This window comes from Pyricularia oryzae, chromosome 2, assembly GCF_000002495.2.
Source record: "Pyricularia oryzae 70-15 chromosome 2, whole genome shotgun sequence".
In the NCBI taxonomy this organism is placed as follows: domain Eukaryota; kingdom Fungi; phylum Ascomycota; class Sordariomycetes; order Magnaporthales; family Pyriculariaceae; genus Pyricularia; species Pyricularia oryzae.
The window spans coordinates 2,271,564-2,295,017 of NC_017850.1; the positions used below are offsets into that span (position 1 = coordinate 2,271,564).

Consider the following 23,454-nt stretch of genomic DNA (forward strand, 5'->3'; position numbering starts at 1 on the left):
AGGAGGATTATCTTGGATTGCTTACGCCCATGCATAGGTCTGGCATCTGTGTCGCATTCACAAGCAATACTAGATAATTCCGAATTCAAATTAACTTCTAAGTTCTCGCTCGTGCGATAATTACTATTTAGATGTTGGCTGATGCTGAACTTCTCATGCGTCGCGCTGTACCATGACGTTCCCAGGGTAAATGGGTGAGCGAATGTTGCCGCAAGCAGAACACAGCCGTCGTGCAGGGATATTACCATGCACAGCAGCTAAATAAAGGGGATTTAATATAAACCACTCCCAGAACGCCAGCCTTACCTTGAATCACTGTAATTACTAATCACTGAATCGGACTTGAATGAACAGAACAGCCGATCGAAATTACACCAACTGATGTTCCGGAGTCCGAACCAGGCTTACGTTATCATGTGTAGCCCGCTCCAAGATGGACTTCACCTGTCGGCTCATGAACCGCAAGCACAGCAACTGGATGCTGCGATGCATTCACGACACGATTGAAATATCTTTTTGGCGCCCCTATTTGCAGTTTCTTCAATATGCTTGGCCAACCAGACTGCTGATACTTGTCATTAGCCCACTTCGGTTCCCAAGGTGATGTCCGCAAGCTGCAGGCGCCTGGCAAGGAAGAATATGTGCCACGACGTTAGTATAAAAACAAGCTTTGGAAATAAAGGGAAGCAATAGCTTATAAAGTTGCTTGGATTTCTATATTTGGTGTAAATATGGTGTAAAAGAATAGCAGTATAGCATGTATGACATAGGTAGCAGCCATGAATTCAGGCAAAGCTTAGCTTCCTGACAACGCACTTCAGCTGAACTAACTATTCACAGTGAGCCACACGTACGATGGAGGTCTATGGACATTTAAATGTTTCTATAAGTATCTTGGTAGTACAGGTGTCGGAAATCACCGCCGTAGTCATGAGTCATAACATGGACTCGGTACAGCCCTGGCTTTTTTTATCGGAGTTTATTAATGCCCCGAGAAAACTTTGCATGCTTTTTTCAAATGTGAAAATTCGCAGTAGCTAGGGCTACCACCTATTAGTACATAAGTGTTGAGGACTGAAATCCGGGATCCCGGGACCGGCAGGGTCAGCGTTGTGCGGATTTCGTATGCAATGCAATCTAAAATTAGTGACAATGATATGACTCGACTTTTCGCCCTATATCAAATTTTTCAAAGCATCAACCCAGGCCAATGTCAATATTGAATAGAGTCCCACCCTTCCGGAAGATCTCCTATTTAGCTTGGAATTTTGTGATTACCATGAAAATTTTTTAAAGGGATAGCACCTTGCACATGGATAAATTCAGATCATCCCCGTCCTGACTTGTTCCTTTTTCTCGCCACCTCTTTCTGTATCACCACAGACTAATTACAGCCACACCCTAATAAAGAGAACGCCCCCAAAAAAGAAGAGGAAAAAAAAAAAAAAAAAAAAAAAGACCGACAAAATGCTTGCGAAACACCTGATATTCGCCACCCTCCCTCTCCTCTCTCTCACCGCCGCAGTGCCGATCGTCGAAACAAGCCTCCTCGGCCCCTTGACAAATAGCGCTCCCCTGGACAGCCTTGCGGCTCAGCCCCCGGCGCAGGACCCCGCCGCCACGAGCGAGGTCCAGCGACGCGGGGCTGGCGACGACGCTCGCCCGCCCACCCAGATACTCAAAAAGATCAAGAACTTGGGGCGCAAGATGACCGGACAGAGCCGATTCCCCGGGACGGGCCGTCGCGTGGGCAGCCTTGCGGACAACGAGGCGCAGGGCAAGCCGGCCGGCCAGTCCTCTGGGGGATCCGCCAGGGGCCAGGGCGAGAGCGAGCAGCGTCAATCTTGATTCTTTGGGCCAGCACACTTTGAAAAAAAACAACATAGCTTCGGCAATCGCGGCCAGCTTTGACGCCCGAGGCTAGACGCGGCACAAGGAGTGAAGGGATGTTTGCCGCGCAAGGCCACTTTTTACCTCCGCCCGGACCAGGATGTTACGATCAAGGTATCGGGTAACCTGTTCTTAGGGTAAAGTACAGTGGGTTGAAGCAACTGAGCGTCTGACTGGGTAACTGGGGTTCTCAACGACTGGGGGTGAAGTTATGATCGTTCTCAAGTAAGTATTGAGGTTAACTAGAGTTTGATTGCTGCTAAGCAATCCTAGAATCGAATCTATCTACATGGTAATGAGCGTGCCTTATATAGACTATGTTCCGAATGTGATCTCTCCTGAAAGGTCTCTGATCTTAAAGACTCCCCAGGGTCTCTGGAGATCAGGTTGTGATCTTTGAGATCATCCCTTGTCCGTTTGAGATCAACTGTCTTGGCAGTCACGTGCTGTCACGTGGCTTTGTCCTTACGTAATCCATGTTCTGCCGGTCGGTGACTTTTCTGGGCGAGTGTCGTCAGGAGGGGTGTGACCCCACCTGGCCTCCCTGGTACCGGCCCAACTGTCTGGTCGTAACATCAGGTCTCCTCTCCTTTGGCCAAGTCCCTTTGGCCTTTAAGTAGTCCGTACTCCCTTGATCCCTGTTCTGGTTTTCCTTCCTTCCTGGCTAACTCTCTTGCGCCATGTCTAGTCGTGTAGCCAAACCAAAATCTGGTCGCTCGTCGACAGAGCGTCGTTCTGCCCTTCTTTCTTCTTTGCTTTTGTCGACGGTGGAGATGGCTGCTTGTTCTGCTTGTGAGTCGAGGGGAATACCCAAATGTGCGGTTTCTCCTCAAGATTCCTCTCGGTGTGTCGAGTGTTTGCGGTCGAACCGTTCGGGGTGCGATGTCCTTGGAATTTCGCCTGCTCAGCTTCGCAAGATTGGCCAACAGCATGCCAAGCTGGAGGAGGAGCTAGAGGCTGCGGAGGAGGCTCGTCGCCGGGCGGACGAGAAAGTTCGTTTGGCCGACGCGAAGGTCGAGCGCCTTCGCAAACAAAAGAAGATGTGGTTTGAAAAAATGATGCGAGCTGTGTCTCGCGGAATTGATGACTTGGAGGAATTGGATCGGGTGGAGCGTGAGGAGGCGGAACAGGAGGAGCGTCGACGATCAGCCGAAGTCCTGCCTGAAGTGTCCTTGGAGTCGCTTCTTCCGGATTCCAATTTTGTCTGGGATTCGACTTTCCCGATGGGTTCTCTGAATCCTTCGTTGTTGGATGAGATGAATGTTCTTGCGCAACATTCCGTTGGTACGTCGTTTTTCTGGTGTTTTTGTTTTGTGTTGCATATTGATCGTTTCTTTGTAGGTTCGTCTGGTGGTATGGTTTCGAGTCCTGGTCGGTCCTTAACTTCTGGGAATGGTAGGTGGTGCTTTCTTAGGTCGTCCTCTTTTTCTTGGCTGACTTGCTCGCAGATCCAACTCCTGATAGTACTGGCGGAGCGGTTCCTGGCAATCCTGGAGGTGGTTAAGGGGTTCCCAAGTGTTTTCCTCATGCCCATAGTTTTCCCATTTAACAAGGTACTCTGTTTTGCCGTGGTTTCGTCTGTGGTCGAGTATTCGTTCAACGTCGTAGGTTTGTTCTGCGTCGATCTCGATTGTTTCTTGTGTGCTGGTGCCGTGTGGTGCTGGTTCCAGTAGTAATACGTGAAATGTGGGGTGAATTTTCATGGTGTCTGGTAATGACAGTCTGTAGTTGGTGTCGCTGATTTTCTTGCTGATTTTAAAAGGTCCAAGCTTCTTAAAATCGAGCTTGCTGTTAGGTCGTTGTGTTTTGATGTTGCGTCGAATGAGGTAGACGCTATCTCCCTCCTTGAAGGATGGTCCCTTCATCCGATGCTGATTGGCGTATTTCATCATTTTTTTTCGTACGAACTCTAGTTCCTGCTGGAGTTCTTTGTGTAATTGTCGTAACTCGCTCGCTTGTTTATCGGCTCGCGGTGCCGTAGTCGTGGTTCTTGGTTCTCCGTACGCTGTAGGGTTGAATCCATAGTTGGCGTAAAACGGGGTTGTCTTGGTACTTTCGTTTTCTGAGCTGTTGTAAGCGAACTGTGCTGTGGGTAACAACCGTACCCAATTGTCTTGTTTGTGGTTCACATAGCATCTTAGGTATTGTTCCAGTGTTTGGTTGGCTCGCTCTGTTTGTCCGTCCGTCTGTGGGTGGAATGCTGTGGATAGTTTGTGGTCTGTTCCTAGCTGTTCCATCAGGGATTTCCAAAATCTTGATGTGAAGAGCTTGTCTCTGTCTGTGATGATACTTTCTGGAAGTCCGTGATTGCTGACAATCACTCGTAGGAATGTGTAGGCGATTTCTTCGGCGTTGCTGCTTTCTTTGTATGGTAGGAAGTAGGCGTATTTGGTGAGCTTGTCCACTATAACCAGTATGCTGTCGTACTTGGTCTTAGTGAGTGGTTCTTCCGAAGGGGGTAACTTGACGATGAAGTCCATTGTAATGGTCTGCCATGCCTTGCTGGGGGCTGGTAAGGGTTGTAGGAGTCCGTAAGGCCTATAGTAGTAGTAGTAGTAGTAGTATTATTTAACGCCGGGCTCGGCCCGGCTTGTTAGCCGGCCGTTAGCAACCTCCCGAGGGGTATCTCGGCGCGCGTTCTATCTTCTTTATTTACACAGGGGGAAAACAAGGAGGGCAGAGGCGGATCGTGCCTGACCGGGTTCGGGCCCGGTCCTGCTTAGGGGGTTAGTTCACTGACGCGACCCCGTGCCTAAGGTGCACGGAGGGTTCGTCTGACGGCTTGTGCCGTGAAGTGTGGGTGAAAAGGCAGTAAGTCTATTCCTCGTCAGAGTTCGAGTCGTTTACGATCGGTGTCCCTAGGCGTAAAGTGCGTTCGTGGCGCGCGGGGCGCTGGCGGGCCGCTCTGGGGCGGGCGCTGAAGTAGTTGGTGGCTATCGAAAACGCCTCAAAGCTTTTCGGTTGCCCGAGGCTTGTCTGGAAGAATTTGCGGCGTTGGGCGCGGTCTGGCGGCCCGACCGGCCGGTCGTTGTCAGGCCACGGCCAGTTTCTCCACACCGCCCGCGAAAAGCGGCAGTGCACCGGGTGTTCAGGGGAGGTCCGCTTCCAGCACCAGGCACACGAGGTGTTTGCATCCTGGTGGTTGAAACGGTCATGGTAGGCTTTGAAATCGCCGTGGCCGGTCCTCATGGCCAAGTAATGGCCCAGTAGGGGTCTTGGCAAACGCAGTTCCTCGGGCTCCTTTCTCGGTGTGTATTGGAATTTCCATTCCCTATATGCGGGGGACCGTTCACAGAGTTCTTTACGCCACCAGTCCTTCTCTATATTCGAAAGAATGGCTCTGAGGACCGTGCCGGCACCGCTATACGTGGTTTGCTGAGCCCTCGGGTCTGGGTCCGGCGGTCCGGCGGAGCCGGCCTTGGCCAGCTCGTCAGCCCGGTCGTTTCCCGGGATTCCCTGGTGCCCAGGGCACCAACGGACCCGAACCTCGGTACCTTGTTTTCGGAGTAGATCGACAAGGTTATGGAACTCCAGAAACCTTGCATTTCCTACAGTAAACTATAGTCACAGGGTTGGACCAGACCCTCTAACGGACAGGCCAGCTAGAGCCCTCCTAGTCGCTGGATACCCAGCCTGCCACGTAAATACAAGGTTTGCACCTTAAGCCTACCGCATCCACAAAAAGGCCTCTTGGTAGACCGACGCGCGCATCCGTCCTCTCCGGCTAAAATAGCGTCTCTTCCGCCTAACATGCCGACGACATCATCTGCCCCGGTGTACGTCCCTAGTGCGAGTAGAAAGCTTCGAAAAGCCGGCGACACCCCGTACATGTCCATCCACAGCTTAGTCCCCCGTTGGTTCCTGGGCTAGCCCAGCGCCACAATGTGGACATGAATGCAATCGAGTTCTTCCCGTCCTCCAGACCCGGCGCAGATTCCCAGTGCGAGTGAGAAGCATGGGGCGCCTCAGTCACACTATTCCACCACGGCCCACCGTCCACGGGGTGTACCAAGGGTGCGAACCAAGGCCGTGCCCACGTTTCTTGCTTCCCGTTACCCAAAGCCGTCTCCAGCAATGGGCCGACCACGTCTTGCTGTCGGGACCCTTTGGAGACTGCCGCGCCGGCACAGTGCTTCCGGTCCACGTACAACTAACCAACCCCCGTAACGGCACTACCTCCTCGCTGCAGGCAATCCCAGAAGGTGTGAGGGGGTGAGAGGGTGCCCTGTCGATTCGAAGAACCGTCGGGTGGTTCTCAGCCTAATTTCCCTTTCTTTTAAACCGTATTGTCTAGCCTTCCGGGGAAGGACGCCTGCCTTTCCGGCTGGCAAAGTTTTTTGTGCCACGCTGGCTCGCATCGCGAGATTGGGCCTTGTCTTGTGCGCCTCTATGCGGGTGGCGCGCCGAGCCGCCGATCGGACTCTTACTTCACCGCGATCAGTGGAAAACTCGTCAAAGGGGAGATCTGTCGATTATACATGGGTGTTGCGAGGAAAGGCGTTCCGTGTAGTGACGGTGCTTAGGGCGACAGGTTGAAAAGTTTTTCGTGTGTGCGCGCCTGTTAGGGCTACAGGCGGAAGTCCCGCGCAAACGTTAACAGCATGGTCCGTGCGCCCATACTGAAAATTTTGTGTACGGGAGAGAGTTGTCCGTAAGGCCTATGTCTTGCGGACTTGCTCTTGGCACAAAGTTCGCAGTCCTTGATGGCTTCTCGTACTTCTTGTCGTGTTCCTTTAAAATTGTGATGCTGTTTTAGCCGTTTCCATGTCTTGGAAATTCCTTGGTGTCCGTGGGCTTTGTTTCCGTGGATCTTCCGTATTTCTTCTGGTGTGGTTACCGTATTTGTTGTCATAAGGCTCCGGTGTGCTGGTAAAAGGTTTCCGTTTCCGTCTGTGGTGAGGATAACCCGTGTTTCCTCTGGCACTATGTTCTCGTGATCTGGTCTTCGGCTGAGGGCGTCGGCCCTGCCGTTTTCTGTTCCTTTTCGGTAAATGATCCTAAAATGGAATTCTGACAGGAATTCTGACCATCTGATTTGTCGTTTGTTCAACATTTTGCTAGTGGTGAAGTGGGTCAGGTTCTTGTGGTCCGTGTAAACTAACACCTCGTGTTTAGTTCCGGATAACTGTGGTTTCCATTCTTCAAATGCTCGAATGATGGCCATAAGCTCTTTGTCTTGAATCTGGTAGTTGAGTTCTGGTCCATGTAGTTTTTGTGAGAAGAAGGCGCAAGGATGCAACCGTCCTTCTTCGTCTCGCTGACTGAGTTGTCCTCCGATCGCATAGTCCGATGCGTCGGTCTCGACTTCGAAAGGTTTCGTTGGGTCTGGTATCTTAAGGATTGGTTCTTTGGCTACTGCGTCTCGTAGCTGTTCAAAGGCCTGTTGTGTTTGTTCCGTCCACTGGAATTCTAGGTCCTTCTTGGTCATGTTGGTCAATGGGGTGGCAATCGCGCCGTATCCCTTAATGAACCTTCTGTAAAAGTTCACGAATCCGAGGAATGCCCGAACGTCTCTTACATTCTGTGGTTGAGGCCATTCCTTTACTGCTTGGATTTTCGATTCCTCCATCCTAATTTCTCCAGGAGCGATAGTGTATCCTAGGAAATTGACTTTCTTGCTGTGAAAAAGACACTTCTCGGGCTCAACTAAAAGCTTAGCGTCTTGCAGCTTCTGTAAGACTGTGTGAACGTGTTGCTTATGTTCTTCCAACGTCTTGGAAAAGACAAGGATGTCGTCCAGGTAGACAACGACGAAAATGTCTAGGCATTCCCTGAGAACGTGGTTAATTATAGTTTGGAAGGTTGCTGGGGCGTTGGTAAGACCGAAGGGCATTACTAGGTACTTATAATGTCCTCGTCGGGTGCGAAACGCTGTTTTCCACTCTTCGCCTTCCTTCATGCGGATCAAGTTGTATGCTCCTTTGAGGTCTAGTGTTGTAAACCACTGTGCTTAATAGAGCATGTCTCGGAGTTCTCCTATTAGTGGGAGTGGGTAGCAATTTTTTATGGTGATGTCGTTTAATTGTCTGTAATCCACGCATAGTCGTAATTTTCCGTTCTTCTTTGGTACGAAGAGGATTGGGTATCCTGCTGGTGATGTCGATGGTCTGATGTAACCTTTTTTGAGGTTTTCTGCGAGGTACTCGTCTAGTGCCTCCATTTGTGTCGGGTTCAAGCCGTATATCTTGTGGAACTTGGGCTGTGTTCCTTCTTTCAATGGTATCTCGTGGTCGAACGGACTATGCTCGGGTAGTCCTGTTTCGAGTTCGGGGCTGAATAGTCGTTCATACATCCGGTATTCGGCCGGGATGTTGTCGATCAATGTGGTAAGGTTCGATCGTTCTTCGCTCATGGATAGTCGCGATCCTTCCGATGTTGGCTCCAGGCGTGGCTCGCTTTTCCTCAATAGCGCCATAATTTTTTGTTAATTTCGCTCCTGTGCCCTACGCTCGTTGCATGAAGTCCGTTTCTCGGATTTTCCTTCAGAGGCTAACGGCTCTTCCCATTGGACTTGGCCGGTTGTCCAATCTATCCGGGGGTTGCTCCTTCTGAGCCAGGGGATTCCTAATATCACGTCTTTGTCCCCTATCTCCGTAATGTCTAAGGTGATTTGTTCCTTTCGTCCATAGCTCTCCATCCAGAGGTGTACGGTCTCTGTTTCGATGGTGCCGTTCCCGTATAAAACTGCCTCTCCTTCCACGGTCTGCAACTGGTATGGTTCCTTCTTTTGCCGCCAAGGTATCCGTCGTTTCGCTACGACCCTTGGTGAGATGTAGTTGCCTTGTGCTCCACTGTCGAGGAGTGCTCGTATGGGTCTGCCATCGAGTCGTATGTCGAGAAATATGTGTTCATGTGCTGCTATGGTGTCTTGTGTAGCGTTCAGGGTTCTTTGTTTCGTTCCTGTTGTCGCCGTTCGGTGCCCTGTGCCGTCTGGCTGTCTTAGTTTTTTGACTTGCTGGACTCGCGTCGTGGGTCCTTGTTTTTCTTGTCCCTGGGTGTGTGGCTACTTCTTGTTTCGACGAGGTCAAGTGGGTGCTTCGCTGGTACGGGTGTCTTGCGTGCGTTCGTGGTTATCTCGTTATCTCGTACGTTGGGGTTCCACACAATTCTGGTTATTGGTGCAGGTCCTGGTTGCCGTGATTTCTGTTCGTGCCAGGCCTGTGCTTTGGCTAGCATATGTACTCTGCATACGCTTCGGGTGCACTCATACCATGGGAACTGTTTCTGGTTGCAACACGCCATGGGGTAGTTGTCGTTAGGCGTGAAGATTGCGGCTGGCTCAGTGTTGAGTCTTATTTTAATTTCCCAATTTGGTAGGTCGGTTGTGGTATATACTTCGTGAATGCCTGTTGCTTTGCGTCGTCGTGGGAAAAAGTTGTGGACTATCTTCCTGCTTAAGTGGAGTCCACAGTTGTCTCGGAAGCATTCTGCCCAAAAGATCTCTGCGTGTTGAGGGTGTTTGGTGTCCAAGGTCGGGTGGTCTCCAAAAGTTGCATTGACTGGTCCTGTAGGATGTCGGATCTGTGCCTGAAGTGGCAATCCGGGAAACTGTACTAATTGGTCGTCTCGGTATAAGTCGATATGCTTCTTTTCGTATATGTAGGGGTTGTTTTCCCTTGCTGCGTTGTACTGGCTCGAGGGCATGGTCTCTTCCTCGCTGGACTCTTCCTCGGAATCCTCGCTTAATTCTTGTATTGAGGATTGATTGGTTGTCCTGATGTGGTGGGTTTGTCCCAAAGGTTCCTCATCCGATTCTCCGGAGGCATCCGAGTCCGTGAGTTCGGGTAGTTGGGTCTCTTGTCGGTGTAACTTCGTTGGTTGTCCTGTCCCTAGGGGTACTCGGTTTCCTACTGCTAGGGTTCGAGTGCCTCGGGGCTTCTGTGGGTACCATCCTGCGTCGATCTTGGAACTATTGTGGGTCATACAATTGTCATCGTAGCAGGTGGTCCAGCTTATCGTGCTATGTTGGTCAGGCCGTAGTTGCTGGTAATTGGTGGCATTAAGTCCTCGTGGTTTTTCGGTCTTGCCCCTAAAATCAGGGATATCTTCCTGGTTTCTTGGGCAGTTTCTGGCGATGTGCCCTGTCTTGTCGCACTTGAAGCATTTGCCACTTTTGGGGTCTTTACGGGGCTTCTTGTGTTGTGTGGCACTGAGGTCCATGGGTCCACTGTGGGTACCATAAGCTGTACTGTAGGTCTGGGGCGCCATGTGACGGGGCTGCTGCCATCCACCATTGTTTTTGTGGTATATGGGTTGAGGGTGTTGGTACTTGCGTCCCGTGTTGGCTTGTCGAGTTGAGGTGACGAACACTCGCTGTCCGCCTTGTTTTTCCTGTCGGCGTTCGTAAATCCGGTTGTCAAGTTTGATGGCAAGTTCGACGTACTCGAGGAAATCCTCGGGTCGGTCGAGCTTGGATACTTCGTCTTTTACTTCTGACTTCAGTCCCTGGTAGAACTGGAGGATCTTGGTTTCTTCGGTCATGTCCAGCCTTGTTGCTAGCCTTCTGAACTCGGCTGCATAAGCGGAGGCTGACTTGGTTTGTCGTAGGTTGGCCAAATCTCGTTCGGTCTGTCGTTTCTCATCGGGTTCCTGGAACAAGGAACGGAGGGTGCGTTCATACCCTGCGAAGGTTGAGAAAATGTCGGTGACTTCTTGGCGTCGTTCTTCGGGGGGTACATCAAGCCATTCCTGCAACAGAGGCTCGAACCAAGACAAGGCTCGTCCTCGGAGGAAAGTGGCCGCGTGTACCACCTTTTCTGTTTCACTGCGGAAAGTTTCCAAATGGAATGCTTGGTAGGTGCGTACCTGTACAAGGTACCCTTTAAGTTGTCCAGGTGTGCCATCGAACGTGGCTGGGGGGTTAAGCTTGAGTCTCTCGCGCCCATCAAGAGGGGTTGAGGTAACGTTAGCACTGGCTCGGAGAGCCTGGAGTTCCTCTTGGAGTTGGGTTGCGCGGAGCGTCTGTTCGTGGAGCTCCTGGTTGGTCCTAGCAACCTGCCTGCGGAGCTGGTCTTCCTCGTCCTCGCTGTCGCTATCGTCCTTGGGCCGAGCAGGGGCTTTCTGGGCCGCCTTGCTGCTCGTAGCCGGGGTGCTGGGGGTGTTGTTCTTGGACGTCTGGGAAGACATGTTGTCGGATACTGCTCGGTATGCTTCAAGGCAAAGTACTGAACAGGAGCAATCAAAATGTTACGATCAAGGTATCGGGTAACCTGTTCTTATGGTAAAGTACAGTGGGTTGAAGCAACTGAGCGTCTGACTGGGTAACTGGGGTTCTCAACGACTGGGGGTGAAGTTATGATCGTTCTCAAGTAAGTATTGAGGTTAACTAGAGTTTGATTGCTGCTAAGCAATCCTAGAATCGAATCTATCTACATGGTAATAAGCGTGCCTTATATAGACTATGTTCCGAATGTGATCTCTCCTGAAAGGTCTCTGATCTTAAAGACTCCCCAGGGTCTCTGGAGATCAGGTTGTGATCTTTGAGATCATCCCTTGTCCGTTTGAGATCAACTGTCTTGGCAGTCACGTGCTGTCACGTGGCTTTGTCCTTACGTAATCCATGTTCTGCCGGTCGGTGACTTTTCTGGGCGAGTGTCGTCAGGAGGGGTGTGACCCCACCTGGCCTCCCTGGTACCGGCCCAACTGTCTGGTCGTAACACAGGAATAATCACATCTGGCCGGCTGGACAGAAAAGACATCACACAAGGAATTTGGCGGCTCTCAAAGACAAGCGCATGCTAGTTCAGAGAGCCGAGAGGTGTGTACATATTGGAAAAAAACTGCGGAGGAATATTAATGGAGGTGTTGGGACGCTAATGAACAAGCGTGTCGCCTAGAGGCTAGAATTGTGTTTCGGGATCGGGGGTTTCTAAAAGCATGTGTTTTTTTTGCTGCGCAAGGCGTTTGGGGATATCAAGGGTATATAAAAGTGGCTTTACATAGACTACCTCACAAAGGTATACACAAAAGTTTTTGATTTTCTCTACTGCCTTGTACGAATAGCTCAACAGGCGCTGCACTTGATCAGGCTCAACAGTGACTCGTTTTGCTTTCACTCGCAGCTGTTGACCAATGTCCCACATATCAAAATATGGAAAACTCAAGCCACGAGGCCGAAGAAAGCCAATCGATTTAGTTTACTAGTAAGGATACTTTCAAACTGGCCAGGAGCCGCGGGACTGAAAAGTAGGGTTCCAAAGCCCTTTGACTAACTAACTGATGCTTGTCGTTTGAGCCGACGTGCTAGGTATAATCGACCGACATTAACAACGAGCTAAGAGAAAATCTAAAAATGGTAAACGCCGAGTTAAGCAGCATATTGCAACACCATTACAACACATAAATTCAATTTGAAAGGGGCTATAGAATTGAACCTTTGATTTATGCAAAATAACTTTAATAGGACTTTTCTTGAAGCGCCACGCACTGTTTAATTTAGGGCAATACAAAATAAAAGTTCATAATACAAATAATGATCCCTACAAAATTCCATTTAAAAACCAATTGCTGCATATCGAAAGTTTTCAACTGTTTGCACAATTTCGCACCGTTTTTACCATTTTTAACACAACTGAGAAAAGAATAAACTTAGTTCTTGTAATTTAAATTAGATCCGCGCACATTATATTTCGTAGAAATAATAAAGATGGTGCAAATGTCAAAGAGTATATGGTATTTTGCGGCCTACTGATATCTTGGCTTAAGGTTTATAAATATTACCTGGTATTTACATACCAGTAATTCTTGCATTGTAAAAGTATTTATATAACCGTGAATTAATCGGTCCGTGGCGTTAAAATAACTATACCCTTCTCTCAATATCTAATTATATATTTATATTAAACTACTAAAATAACTGCATATCTTATCCTTCTATTATAACATACTTATTTATAGATCGCCCGGGAAAGCTTATTATTTCATGGGACGAAAACTATTATATATCTGTGCTTATTTTATAAATAATATTGGGTTAGTCTTTTAGCAGAATGTTATATTTTTATAATAATATGTATTTTAATGAACAATTATATTTCTTGTACAATGCTGAAAAAGATAGCTCAAGTAATCGTATATATTGAAGTACCTAAAAAATCTGCTTTAATTTCATATATACTTTTTAAAGTTTTATTGGAGTTATGGCCATTATGCTATGATTTTCGTTGGTGCGAAACGATAACGTAGGGCGGGCTTTTTATTACTATGCCCCCACTGTACTTTAATCTGACCAAATTCTAAAATAGCCTGGCCCATTGCCCACGCCACGTCCCTAAGGCCAGATTTAGAATTCCATGGGGAAACCCGCTGGATCGGAGACCTCACCAACGCCCTTGCTTCTCAACCGCAGTGTTGTCCTTGAATCTTTGAGAATGTTCTTGTGAGTAGCATCGGTTCATGTATGCCTCCCCTTTGAAGAGGGTTGCGATCCATTTCGGCGGTTTCCAAGAAGGATGTGGAATTGTTGGGAAATACACACTTCTCTGCAGCAGGGTATGAGGGGCGTGTCACTTGCCTTTGAAGTATCTTGGAGAAACAAATGGAGGATGTGAGATGGCCTCGGACACTCGCTCGGCCTACCTACTTCGTCATACCACGAGGCAGGGCCAGGGATGGATGGTAAAGTTGCTCATAGTGGCCCGACCCGGCGTCGATGCGCTTGGCTTGCTCCACATGGGCCATTCGGTGGGAAGCTGCAACACGTCTTTGATATTGAGGCAGACCAGGAATTAAAGGGTATAACACCGGAACTATACAAGACTATGTTGAACAAGCATTAGTTTGTAAGAACTTTGGCACTGTTGCTTCAAAAAAGAACTCATATTGTCGGAAGCCTAATAAAGGGCCTATGATTGGCCGTTGGGCGGTGACCAGCTCAAATGTAAGCCCCATTTGTAAATTCGAACCCGGCCGGGCCTGTTTGCTTACCGAACAAAATAGAGTTGTTCCCCATTAAAATTTCGCAATTTATATTTTTTACATAAAAAAGTTGCATGAACGCGATGCGCTTTGCCAAAATAATTTTGCGTTGGGTTTATACCACGGATGCAGGCAAAAAAAAAAAAAAAAAAAAAAAAAAGAAACACTCCTTGTCACCGTATGTGTGAGCGTGGGCCTTTGTTAGCTTAACTGTTCGCGGGAATCACCAAATATCTAAACTATTTTTTTATTTAAATTTATTACCAAAGTCGGCAAAACCCACAAATCCACACCAGCGAACACTGTACCGGGGGTGGATTTTTACCCTTACCACTATAGTATATATTACGTGTATCCCGGACTGTTATCGCGGAGATCTTCGTGGTTGAATTTTGCAATTGTCAGGCATTCTGTATTATTAGACGAAATGCATGGTAAAAAATACCAACATGGTTGTGGTTCTGCGATTCGTTGCTGTAAAATAGCCATACCCAAAATAAAGGCATCGCCACAAGGCTGACAAGGTACAAGCTTGGCGAGAGATATTGTCGCGTTGATCGAAAATCACGCAACCCAGCCTTTCTTCTTTTCACTTCTTTGCTTTTCACTGCTCCCTTTTCCTTTTAAAAACAGCATGCACGATGGCATATTATCTCCAAGAAAATACAAGGAAATCTACTCAGATCTAAAATGAATTACCAAGTTTCGATATCATGCACTGTCGATCTTAAAATACCTCGGGAGGTTATATGGAGCGCTATATAGTAGAGGCGAGTCATAGCCGTCATAGCATTAAAGCTCATTTATTCAGAGACGACGGCCAATCCGGCCCTAATCCCCCGGATCTGCATTGAGTTGAATTTCGGCATATAACACACGCATGTCTCTCTTGCATGTTGGCGCATCCCGAGGGTCAAAAGAGAGCTGTGCATATCTACCACTCGAGGACTCGGCCGTATTAATTCTCAAAGTGCTGTGGTGTAACACAAACCTCTGAAGACACGAGATATAAACACCTAGTCAAACTCTGTAACCAAGGCATGTGTTCCAAATCAGACAAATTGTTTGCAAAAGTGACGATACCAATTACCCAAAGGATGCACCTCGTCAAACCCCTAGCAAGCACAATAATTGCTGACTCGATTCTCATTCACAGTCGAATCCCACAGAAACCGTAAACCACAAACAAAATGGTTGCCAAGGGCCTACTACTCGCCCTCCTCCCTCTCGTACCTCTCACCGCCGCGGCGCCGACCTGCGGTCCCAACACCCTCGAGCGTCGAGCGGGCAGGGGCATAATGGGCATCGGCGACATCAGGCAGGACGAATGCGGGCCCGGCAGGAGCTGCAGGCGACCGAGCGCCGGTCCCGCGCCCGGTCGGTACCAGTCGGGTCCCTGCGAGCGGATCGGCGCGTACTTGGACAGCGTGGGGGGTCTCGTGCCGCCGAGTCCTTCCGTCTCGGGCCAGGGCCGGCGGCTCGACGAGACTGTTGTCTACGACGACCAGGGCAATCCCCGCTGGGCCAATCACAACAAGCCCGACCCGAGGGGGGCGGCCGCGCAGGCTGCAATGGCGCGTGCGAAACCGCAAAAGGCGTCGGGGGCGGGCTCGTCCAAGTCCAAGAAAAAGTCGTTCTTTGGGCTGTTTTAAATGCGTGGCGGCGCCTGGTGTAATGGTGTTGGGTTTCATCCATACTGATTTTTCCTTTTTTTCTTTTTATTGGTTGTTTTTGGGGTAAAGCTTATTGGAGTTGATCCTTACAGGGACTGGTTTTGTAATAAATCAATTATCTTCTTCTGCAGAAAAGGACGAGGGGTGGTTTGCTGTCAAGAGAGATGCAAACAACTGGAGGCTTTCTTCAAAATTAGTAGAAGCAGGAGGTTTCCGCCAAAGGCATGACATTGAGCTTGATGATTGCATTACTACATAGGTACCTGACCTGATTCTATAATGTGGACGGCGAAATGGCAGTGATCCGCCCCCACATCCCCAGTGACCTCCAATGATACACCATCCAGCACACTTACACTCTCAATCACAGAATTCTGACACCCTTCTCGAAGTCTGTCAAAGCTTGTAAGACACCGCAATAGACGACAAGCATCCTCCACCATTCATGGGTCAGACCCACCTTTGTTAGCGATTCACACCCAAACACACCAATAAGCTTAACAGCTGAAGAATTTTCGCCCTCCGGGCGCCGGTCGTCATGGCCTCACCAGAGGTCTCAAACCGCCGCGCGCGCCCGCAGAGCACGCCGCAGGCTTTGCCGCAGGGCCAGGCCGAGTCGGGACACGTATCTCTCGACACGCGCACCGCTAACGCGCCTCAGCCGGCTGGCCGCGGAAGGTACTCCAGCCTCCCGGCCCTGGCCATCAAAACACTGCAGCAGGAGTTGGAAAACGTGGAAACAGTCGGCAGCTGGCTCGAAGAGGTCTTTGCAGCCAAGCTCGAAAGTTTACAGGCCCCGGAGGACGCCGCGCTTAGGAGAATTGTTCTTGAACTTGACGACGTGATCAGCGGCTGGTTCCTCAGTCGCACCCTCCCTGAAAAAGAGCGTTCGCGCTCCCCGTCGCGTTCGCCGACCAGTTCCAGCGAAAGGCGCAGCATTTTAATTACGAGGACGGGCACGGCGTCGTCGGCCTCTAAAGGCAGAGGCACGCCCACTAACAAATCGGTCACATGGGCCGAGCGAGCCGCCACGCCACCAGCGGCGGCCCCAACGCGAATTTTAACCCCGGCCACGCGCTCGTACCCGATACGTACGACGCCCGGCAATGCACCTGACAGCTCCGCAACTCCCTCCCAATCGGGCCGGGACCGCTCCCAAGCCCCGAAACGTTTGACAGAACAGCCGTCCAACCGCATCCTGATCCGCGTAAATGACAAATTGCGGATGGTGACGAAGGAGCCATACGCGGTAACGACCAAACTGGCCGAATTGGTCTCGGTGCCACACAGTGAAATCCCAAACGCCAAGCGTACCCCCACGGGCTGGGGTGTTACGGTGGCCTCTGAGGAAACACGGCAAAAACTCCTCAACCCCAGCGCGGTCAAGGCCATTATGGACGCATTGGACGCGCGGGAAGTCACTGTCCCGACAACCTGGCACACATACGCCGTTTCTGGAGTGCCCCGAACGCTCAATTGCCTGGACGGAAGAAAGGACGTACATGAGGTAATCCAGGAGGAGATTACCGTGGCAGCAGGCCAGCAGCCAGTCAACTGGCATATTTCCAAATATGGTTACGACCCACATACGGCTGAGGGCACGTGGATAGTGTCCTTCCTTCAACCCGTAAAGCCCTTTCAGCTTTTTGGAGTGTCGAGACGTGCGCGGAAGGTTGAAAAATCACGCAAAATTACACACCACCACGACGGTTGCCAGGGATATTGCGAAATACGTCGCTGCGTACGGCAAGCGCGTTGCGGCATATGTGGTGAAGCAAAACATGCGACAGAGGAAGAGCCGTGCAAGGCAGCCCCCAAATGCGTTAATTGCCACGGCCATTTCCCATCCGGACATGAGAATTGCCCTGCCCGACCTTTGGTGGTAAATGGGAAGTTTGAACGACCTTCACAGCGTAAACTTAAGGGGATTCGCAGAATCGGACGTGCCAACCGTGCCGCGATTATCAACGACCGGGCCGAAACGGCCCGCCGAGAGCCAGCACCTGCAATCCCGGTCCTAAGCACCTTATCGCAGCATTCGCAAACCTCGAGCTCCCGATCGAGCATTTCAAACAAAAGAGCGCGGCCATGCGAGGCGGCAGGGGCGGACATCCGTAACTTCCTGCAGGTTGAACAGGAACGCGTGCACGACGAAATCGTTTGGGCAGCCGAAATGGAGGAGGACGCAGCGGCTGCCGAACCTTGCCCCGCTGATGGGATAGACTTGGAAGCAACCCGTCGATTAATATGACGAAATACTCGCTCGGCAATATGCAGCGGGAATGCCTCGACGTAGTTTGGGCCAACGTAGGTAAAAGGATGGGTGTGCATCTGAGCCTATTGGAGTTGTGCCACCAGAGAAAGGTGGACCTGGTTAACGTTCAAGAGCCATGGTGCGGGCTAAATACGACTACACAAACGCACCCGGGCTATGATGTTTTTGCGCCAGTGGACGAATGGCACGCCAACACTTACGAAGCCATGACTGGGCTCCGGCCCCGGGTGCTCACCTACGTCAAGAAGGGGGCAGCCCTAAGGGCCGCACAACGACGGCTACCGCAGGGCCAAAATACGCGGGACATACTCTGGCTCGAAATTAACGGAATACTGTTTGTTAACGTATATAGGGCTCCGGGCACTGAAGCCGCGCTGGAAATGGTATGCAATACCGTGCCAAATGGACCCACGGTGCTAGGCGGCGATTTTAACGTAGCGGCTGCTGCATACCAGCCGGGCCGCGCAAACGCACGCGGAGGGGACCAACTGACGGCATGGGCGCAAGCCCAGGGGATGAGTTTCACAGGAAATATCGGCGTGCCCACCCACCGCGACGGGGGTTTACTGGATATGGTCTTTTCCAACCTCCCCAGCACAATAACTGTGGTTGACAGCAGTCTTTACACAGGCTCCGACCACGAATCCCTTTATACCACGCTGCGGACGCGCGGCGCCCCCCGCCCGGAGGCGATCAACGTTTCGGTTAGGGACGACCGGTTACCAAAGTTCGCGGAGCTACTTGCTTTTGGCATGCAAGACATGCCGGACCCGGGATCCGCGGCCGATGGCTACGCATTGGACGCGTGGGTAGCTGAATTTACAACTTTATGGGAGCAAGTGACGTGGGTCGTGGGTACGCCGGCGGGAAAAAGGGACAGCTCGGCTCCCTGGTGGACCGAAAACTGCCAGCGGCTCTGGTCCGAATTCCAGCGGGTTAAACGGAGCGCTGTAAATAGGGCAGACGCCTCTGCCGAGGAAAAAGCCTATACGAAAGGGGTGCGGGCCGCGAAGCGGGAGTACTGGAGGCACCGGATCGACCAACTGCGCGACGATAAGGATTTGTGGAACATGGTGGGCTGGCTGGGAGCCGGACCACGCCTCCGGTCCCCGCCGCTGGTTATTAACGGCGAGCAAGTGAGCGAGCCTTTAGCAAAAGCGGAAGCACTGCAACGGGAGGTGCTTGGCCGATTTTCGGCGGAGGATGACCTGCAGGGAGACCCCTTGGAGGCCTGGTCGCCGGACGAGGCTAAAATCCCTTGGGACACCCAGGTTAGTGCGGAAGAGGCGGAGCGCTCCTGCATTGGGGTTACGAGCACGTCCCCGGGCATCGACGGAATGACCGTCCGGCTACTAAAAGCCGGATGGGCTTCGTTGGCCGAGCCGGTGCGCAGGCTCTACCAACGTTGCCTGGAACTCGGACATTTCCCAGCGCCTTGGAAGAAGGCCGAAGTCGCGATGCTACCGAAAACGGGGAAGAAAGACCGGAGCAGCGTTCGATCCTGGCGGCCTATAGCCCTCCTCTCCTGCATCGGAAAAGGCCTCGAGAGGCTCGTTGCACGCCGGATAGCTTGGGCCATACACGACAACGGGCTCCTTAGCTGCACCCACGGCGGTGCCCTACCCAAACGATCGGCGACGGATCTGGTTTGTGCCCTCGCCCACGATATCGAGCAGGCTCTAGCTCGCGGGGAGGAAGTCACCCTTGTCGCATGCGACGTCCAAGGCGCCTTCGACGCCCTCCTCCATAGGCGATTAATACGGAAAATGCGGAGCCTCGGGTTTAGTAAAATGCTCCTCAGGTTCGTGATTAACTTTTTAAGCGGCCGCCAGGCCCGAGTCCGGCTGGAGGGTACGACCACGGGCTTTAGGCGGCTTGGGTGCGGCACCCCGCAAGGGTCTCCCCTTTCCCCGATCCTATATATGCTATATTTGGCGTATCTCGTCAAAAACGGTACGAAGTGGCGGTTGGCATACGCAGACGACGTGCTTACATGGAAATCGTCACCCTCGTTGGAGGAAAACGTACGTTGGCTGGAAGATAAACTCCGGGATATGCACGAAATTGCGGCGGAAGAGAAGATCCATTTTGCAGCGGAAAAGACAGAGGTGATCCATATCACTAAGAAAAGGCACGGTCGCAACCCGGAAATCCGGATTAATGGTAGAACGGTTACCCCGGTCCAACTACCGGGCGGTCGACGCGGACAAAGCGCCTCCGGGGCCGAGCGCTACCCGGGCATGCGTTGGCTTGGTTTTTGGTTCAGCCGACGGCTAGACGGGCGCCGCCACGTGGCCGAAAGGGCTGCCAAAGCAATGGCGGTCGCTGCCCACCTCAAGAGCTTTGGGGCAGTAAGATACGGACCGCCTGCGGCTGCACTTCGCAAGGCAGCGGTGGCATGCGTGGGTTCCTCGGCCACCTACGCAGCCGAGGCATGGTACAACCCAGCGCACAAGCAAAGAGGACTCCTCAAAGCATTGAACAAACCGCTGGTTTTAGCGGCACGGGCAATCCTCCCGGCGTATAAAACCACCCCCTCGTCCACTGTTCTCAGGGACGCAGGACTACCCTCGGCCCGCGTCGCGCTGGCCTACACCCGCCTGAAATACGGCGCCCGACTAAGGCTCGCGGACAAGGGGCACCCCCTTGTCAGCCGCCTGCGTGAAACACCTCGTGCCCGCAACTCGGGCCATTCGGCCACGACCCTGCAAACGGCTGCACAACTTCTCCCGCGGATCCGGAGACTAGAGTTGCGCGCACCTCGCAATGCCCCGGATTCTCGCACTGACCCCACCGGAGGAGTCCCGAAAGAGGAAGCGGCCCGCCGCTTTATCGAATGGCTGGACATGGTATCACCTGACGATATCGTGGTATATACGGATGGTTCGGAAAAACACGAAAACAACTGCGTCCAAATAGGGTACGGATGGGCCGCTTTTAGGGCGGGCCTGGAATTTGCCGCAGGCTCCGCATCTATTACGCCGGAAAGCCACGTTTTCGACGCCGAGGCGATTGGCGCCCTAAAAGGGCTACAGGCGGCAGCCAAGGCCCAGCCAGGCGCCCGGATTTGGATTTGTGTGGACAGCACCTCGGTTATTTGGGGTCTTAGAGGCGACGCGCCGCGTTCGTCCCAATGGGCCTTTCTGGAGTTCCATAACCTTGTCGATCTACTCCGAAAACAAGGTACCGAGGTTCGGGTCCGTTGGTGCCCTGGGCACCAGGGAATCCCGGGAAACGACCGGGCTGACGAGCTGGCCAAGGCCGGCTCCGCCGGACCGCCGGACCCAGACCCGAGGGCTCAGCAAACCACGTATAGCGGTGCCGGCACGGTCCTCAGAGCCATTCTTTCCAATATAGAGAAGGACTGGTGGCGTAAAGAACTCTGTGAACGGTCCCCCGCATATAGGGAATGGAAATTCCAATACACACCGAGAAAGGAGCCCGAGGAACTGCGTTTGCCAAGACCCCTACTGGGCCATTATTTGGCCATGAGGACCGGCCACGGCGATTTCAAGGCCTACCATGACCGTTTCAACCACCAGGATGCAAACACCTCGTGTGCCTGGTGCTGGAAGCGGACCTCCCCTGAGCACCCGGTGCACTGCCGCTATTCGCGGGCGGTGTGGAGAAACTGGCCGTGGCCTAATAACGACCGGCCGGCCGGGCCGCCAAATCGCGCCCAACGCTGGAAATTCTTCCAGACAAGCTTCGGGCAACCGAAAAGCTTTGAGGCGTTTTCGATAGCCACCAACTACTTCAGCGCCCGCCCCAGAGCGGCCCGCCAGCGCCCCGCGCGCCACGAACGCACTTTACGCCTAGGGACACCGATCGTAAACGACTCGAACTCTGACGAGGAATAGACTTACTGCCTTTTCACCCACACTTCACGGCACAAGCCGTCAGACGAACCCTCCGTGCACCTTAGGCACGGGGTCGCGTCAGTGAACTAACCCCCTAAGCAGGACCGGGCCCGAACCCGGTCAGGCACGATCCGCCTCTGCCCTCCTTGTTTTCCCCCTGTGTAAATAAAGAAGATAGAACGCGCGCCGAGATACCCCTCGGGAGGTTGCTAACGGCCGGCTAACAAGCCGGGCCGAGCCCGGCGTTAACTAATACTACTACTACTACTACTACTACTACCGCAATAGACGAACAACAGCCATTTTCCGGTCACTATAAATTGACATTACTCATTTTTATTCATGATCGTCTTGCTAGTGATGCAGATTATAACAGCAGAGAGGGTGTGTCCTAAGGTGCTCACAATCATTGAGGGAGAACGCCACCAGTTATGTCACAACCTGTCAGTCCAGCTCTTGCATCAGCCAGATTTGCCATGCAGTTAAACTGTCCCCGGAACGACTCCTGCAGACCTAGCTATTAAACCTCAATGGAGCGGCGAAGGATCTGGAACTCGGCGGGCATGGCGTCGGCACCCGCCCCAGTGGCCATGATCTTCTCCTGTAAGTGACCAAGCAAGTCAGCATTCAAGTCCACGCGCCCATTTCCTTGATCGGGATGCAATGCTCCCTCTTTGCCTCCCCGAGCGAAAAATCCCAGAACACAAGAGCCCCAAAAACGAAAACAAAAAAACTACTTACCATCTCGGCAACCTTTTCATCCGACAGTCCCTCAATGTTGTACTCGGTACCGTCGGCGAGACCCAGGACGTTGGGCTTGACCGAGGCCTCGCACTTGCCGCCCTCGGGCTGCGCGGCGGGGCACGTCTCGTCCTCGGCGCGCTTGAGGTTGAGGAACCAGTACCTGGCACCGGTGCGGAGGCCGCGCGACGTGTACGCCAGGCAAATGTCCTGGGTGCCGTTGTTGTCGCCCTCGGTCGCGAGGTACGAGCAGCCGCCGCCCGTCATGGAGCGGGCACGGATGCGCCACGCTGGTGGGATCTGTGTTGATTCGTTTCTGCATGTTAGGTTTTCTTTTTCTTTTTCTTTTTGGGACGTGTTTTTTTTTCATATATGGGGAATTGGAGAAGTGGAGATGGATTAAGCAAAGAAGGGACATCACGCACGGCAGCCACCCAGATGCTCGCCTTGCCGTCAAACGTGCAGCAGACGTTGGGATCGATGTTCACACAGGCAACGTATCCTCCTCTGCAGATATCCTGATCGTGGCCCCTGATGTCGATGGCCGATACAGCGGCGGCGAGGCCCAGGACGATGGATGAGAAGCGCATCTTGTTGAGGATGTGTGATCTGGTGTGATGGTGCCGGCTGGGGAAAAGAGAGACGGAGCTGATAGCAGTGATGGAGGATAGAAAAGCAGAACCAAGTTGTGAGGGCAAGATGGCTGGTTTTATACTATTATGAGCTCTATCCATCAGTTGCCCGACCTCCTGCCTTTTTTGTACATGAGGCATGTGAACATGTCGATATCTTCCTTCTTTACAGGGGCTACTATCGCATCGTCCTGTACCCTGCAGATGCGTCATCAGATGCTTACCATGATCTGGGGTCATTGCAGGTCTTTTTCCGTGGGCAGGTAAGGCTATCGCTAGCGTCAATCCCAGTACTCTTCCATTCATCCCAGACTTGTTTATTTGTCTGGATTCTGGGGGCTTGGTGGAGCCAGCCGACGAGAATAAGCCCCTGGGATTCTTGTCTCTGGGAACATTGCATAGCCCTGACTGGCCCCTATTCTAGGCATCTCTTCCCAGAAAAAAAGACGCTGCGTGCTTTCAGCTGG

At 52.0% G+C, this 23,454-nt stretch overlaps 5 protein-coding genes across 5 annotated transcripts; 4 read left to right on the forward strand and 1 right to left on the reverse strand.

Moving 5' to 3' along the window:
• Window positions 1-1,467: 1,467 nt before the first annotated feature.
• Window positions 1,468-1,848, forward strand: MGG_08957 (uncharacterized protein; the record flags this gene model as incomplete). Its single annotated transcript, XM_003713948.1, has 1 exon — window positions 1,468-1,848. The coding sequence occupies one exon, from the start codon at window positions 1,468-1,470 to the stop codon at window positions 1,846-1,848; it is 381 nt and encodes a 126-aa protein (XP_003713996.1).
• Window positions 1,849-2,704: 856 nt separating this feature from the next.
• MGG_15621 (uncharacterized protein) lies at window positions 2,705-3,667 on the forward strand (the record flags this gene model as incomplete). Its single annotated transcript, XM_003713949.1, has 5 exons — window positions 2,705-2,734; window positions 2,799-3,174; window positions 3,232-3,285; window positions 3,355-3,494; window positions 3,653-3,667. The coding sequence occupies 5 exons, from the start codon at window positions 2,705-2,707 to the stop codon at window positions 3,665-3,667; spliced, it is 615 nt and encodes a 204-aa protein (XP_003713997.1).
• Window positions 3,668-14,996: 11,329 nt separating this feature from the next.
• MGG_11292 (uncharacterized protein) lies at window positions 14,997-15,458 on the forward strand (the record flags this gene model as incomplete). Its single annotated transcript, XM_003713950.1, has 1 exon — window positions 14,997-15,458. The coding sequence occupies one exon, from the start codon at window positions 14,997-14,999 to the stop codon at window positions 15,456-15,458; it is 462 nt and encodes a 153-aa protein (XP_003713998.1).
• A 559-nt stretch (window positions 15,459-16,017) lies between these two features.
• MGG_15622 (uncharacterized protein) lies at window positions 16,018-17,907 on the forward strand (the record flags this gene model as incomplete). Its single annotated transcript, XM_003713951.1, has 1 exon — window positions 16,018-17,907. The coding sequence occupies one exon, from the start codon at window positions 16,018-16,020 to the stop codon at window positions 17,728-17,730; it is 1,713 nt and encodes a 570-aa protein (XP_003713999.1). The 3' UTR covers window positions 17,731-17,907.
• Window positions 17,908-21,942: 4,035 nt separating this feature from the next.
• On the reverse strand, window positions 21,943-23,202 carry MGG_08962 (uncharacterized protein; the record flags this gene model as incomplete). Its single annotated transcript, XM_003713952.1, has 3 exons — window positions 21,943-22,215; window positions 22,356-22,655; window positions 22,781-23,202. Coding segments are annotated over 3 exons (803 nt in total), but the record flags the coding sequence as incomplete, so codon positions are not given.
• Window positions 23,203-23,454: the final 252 nt, after the last annotated feature.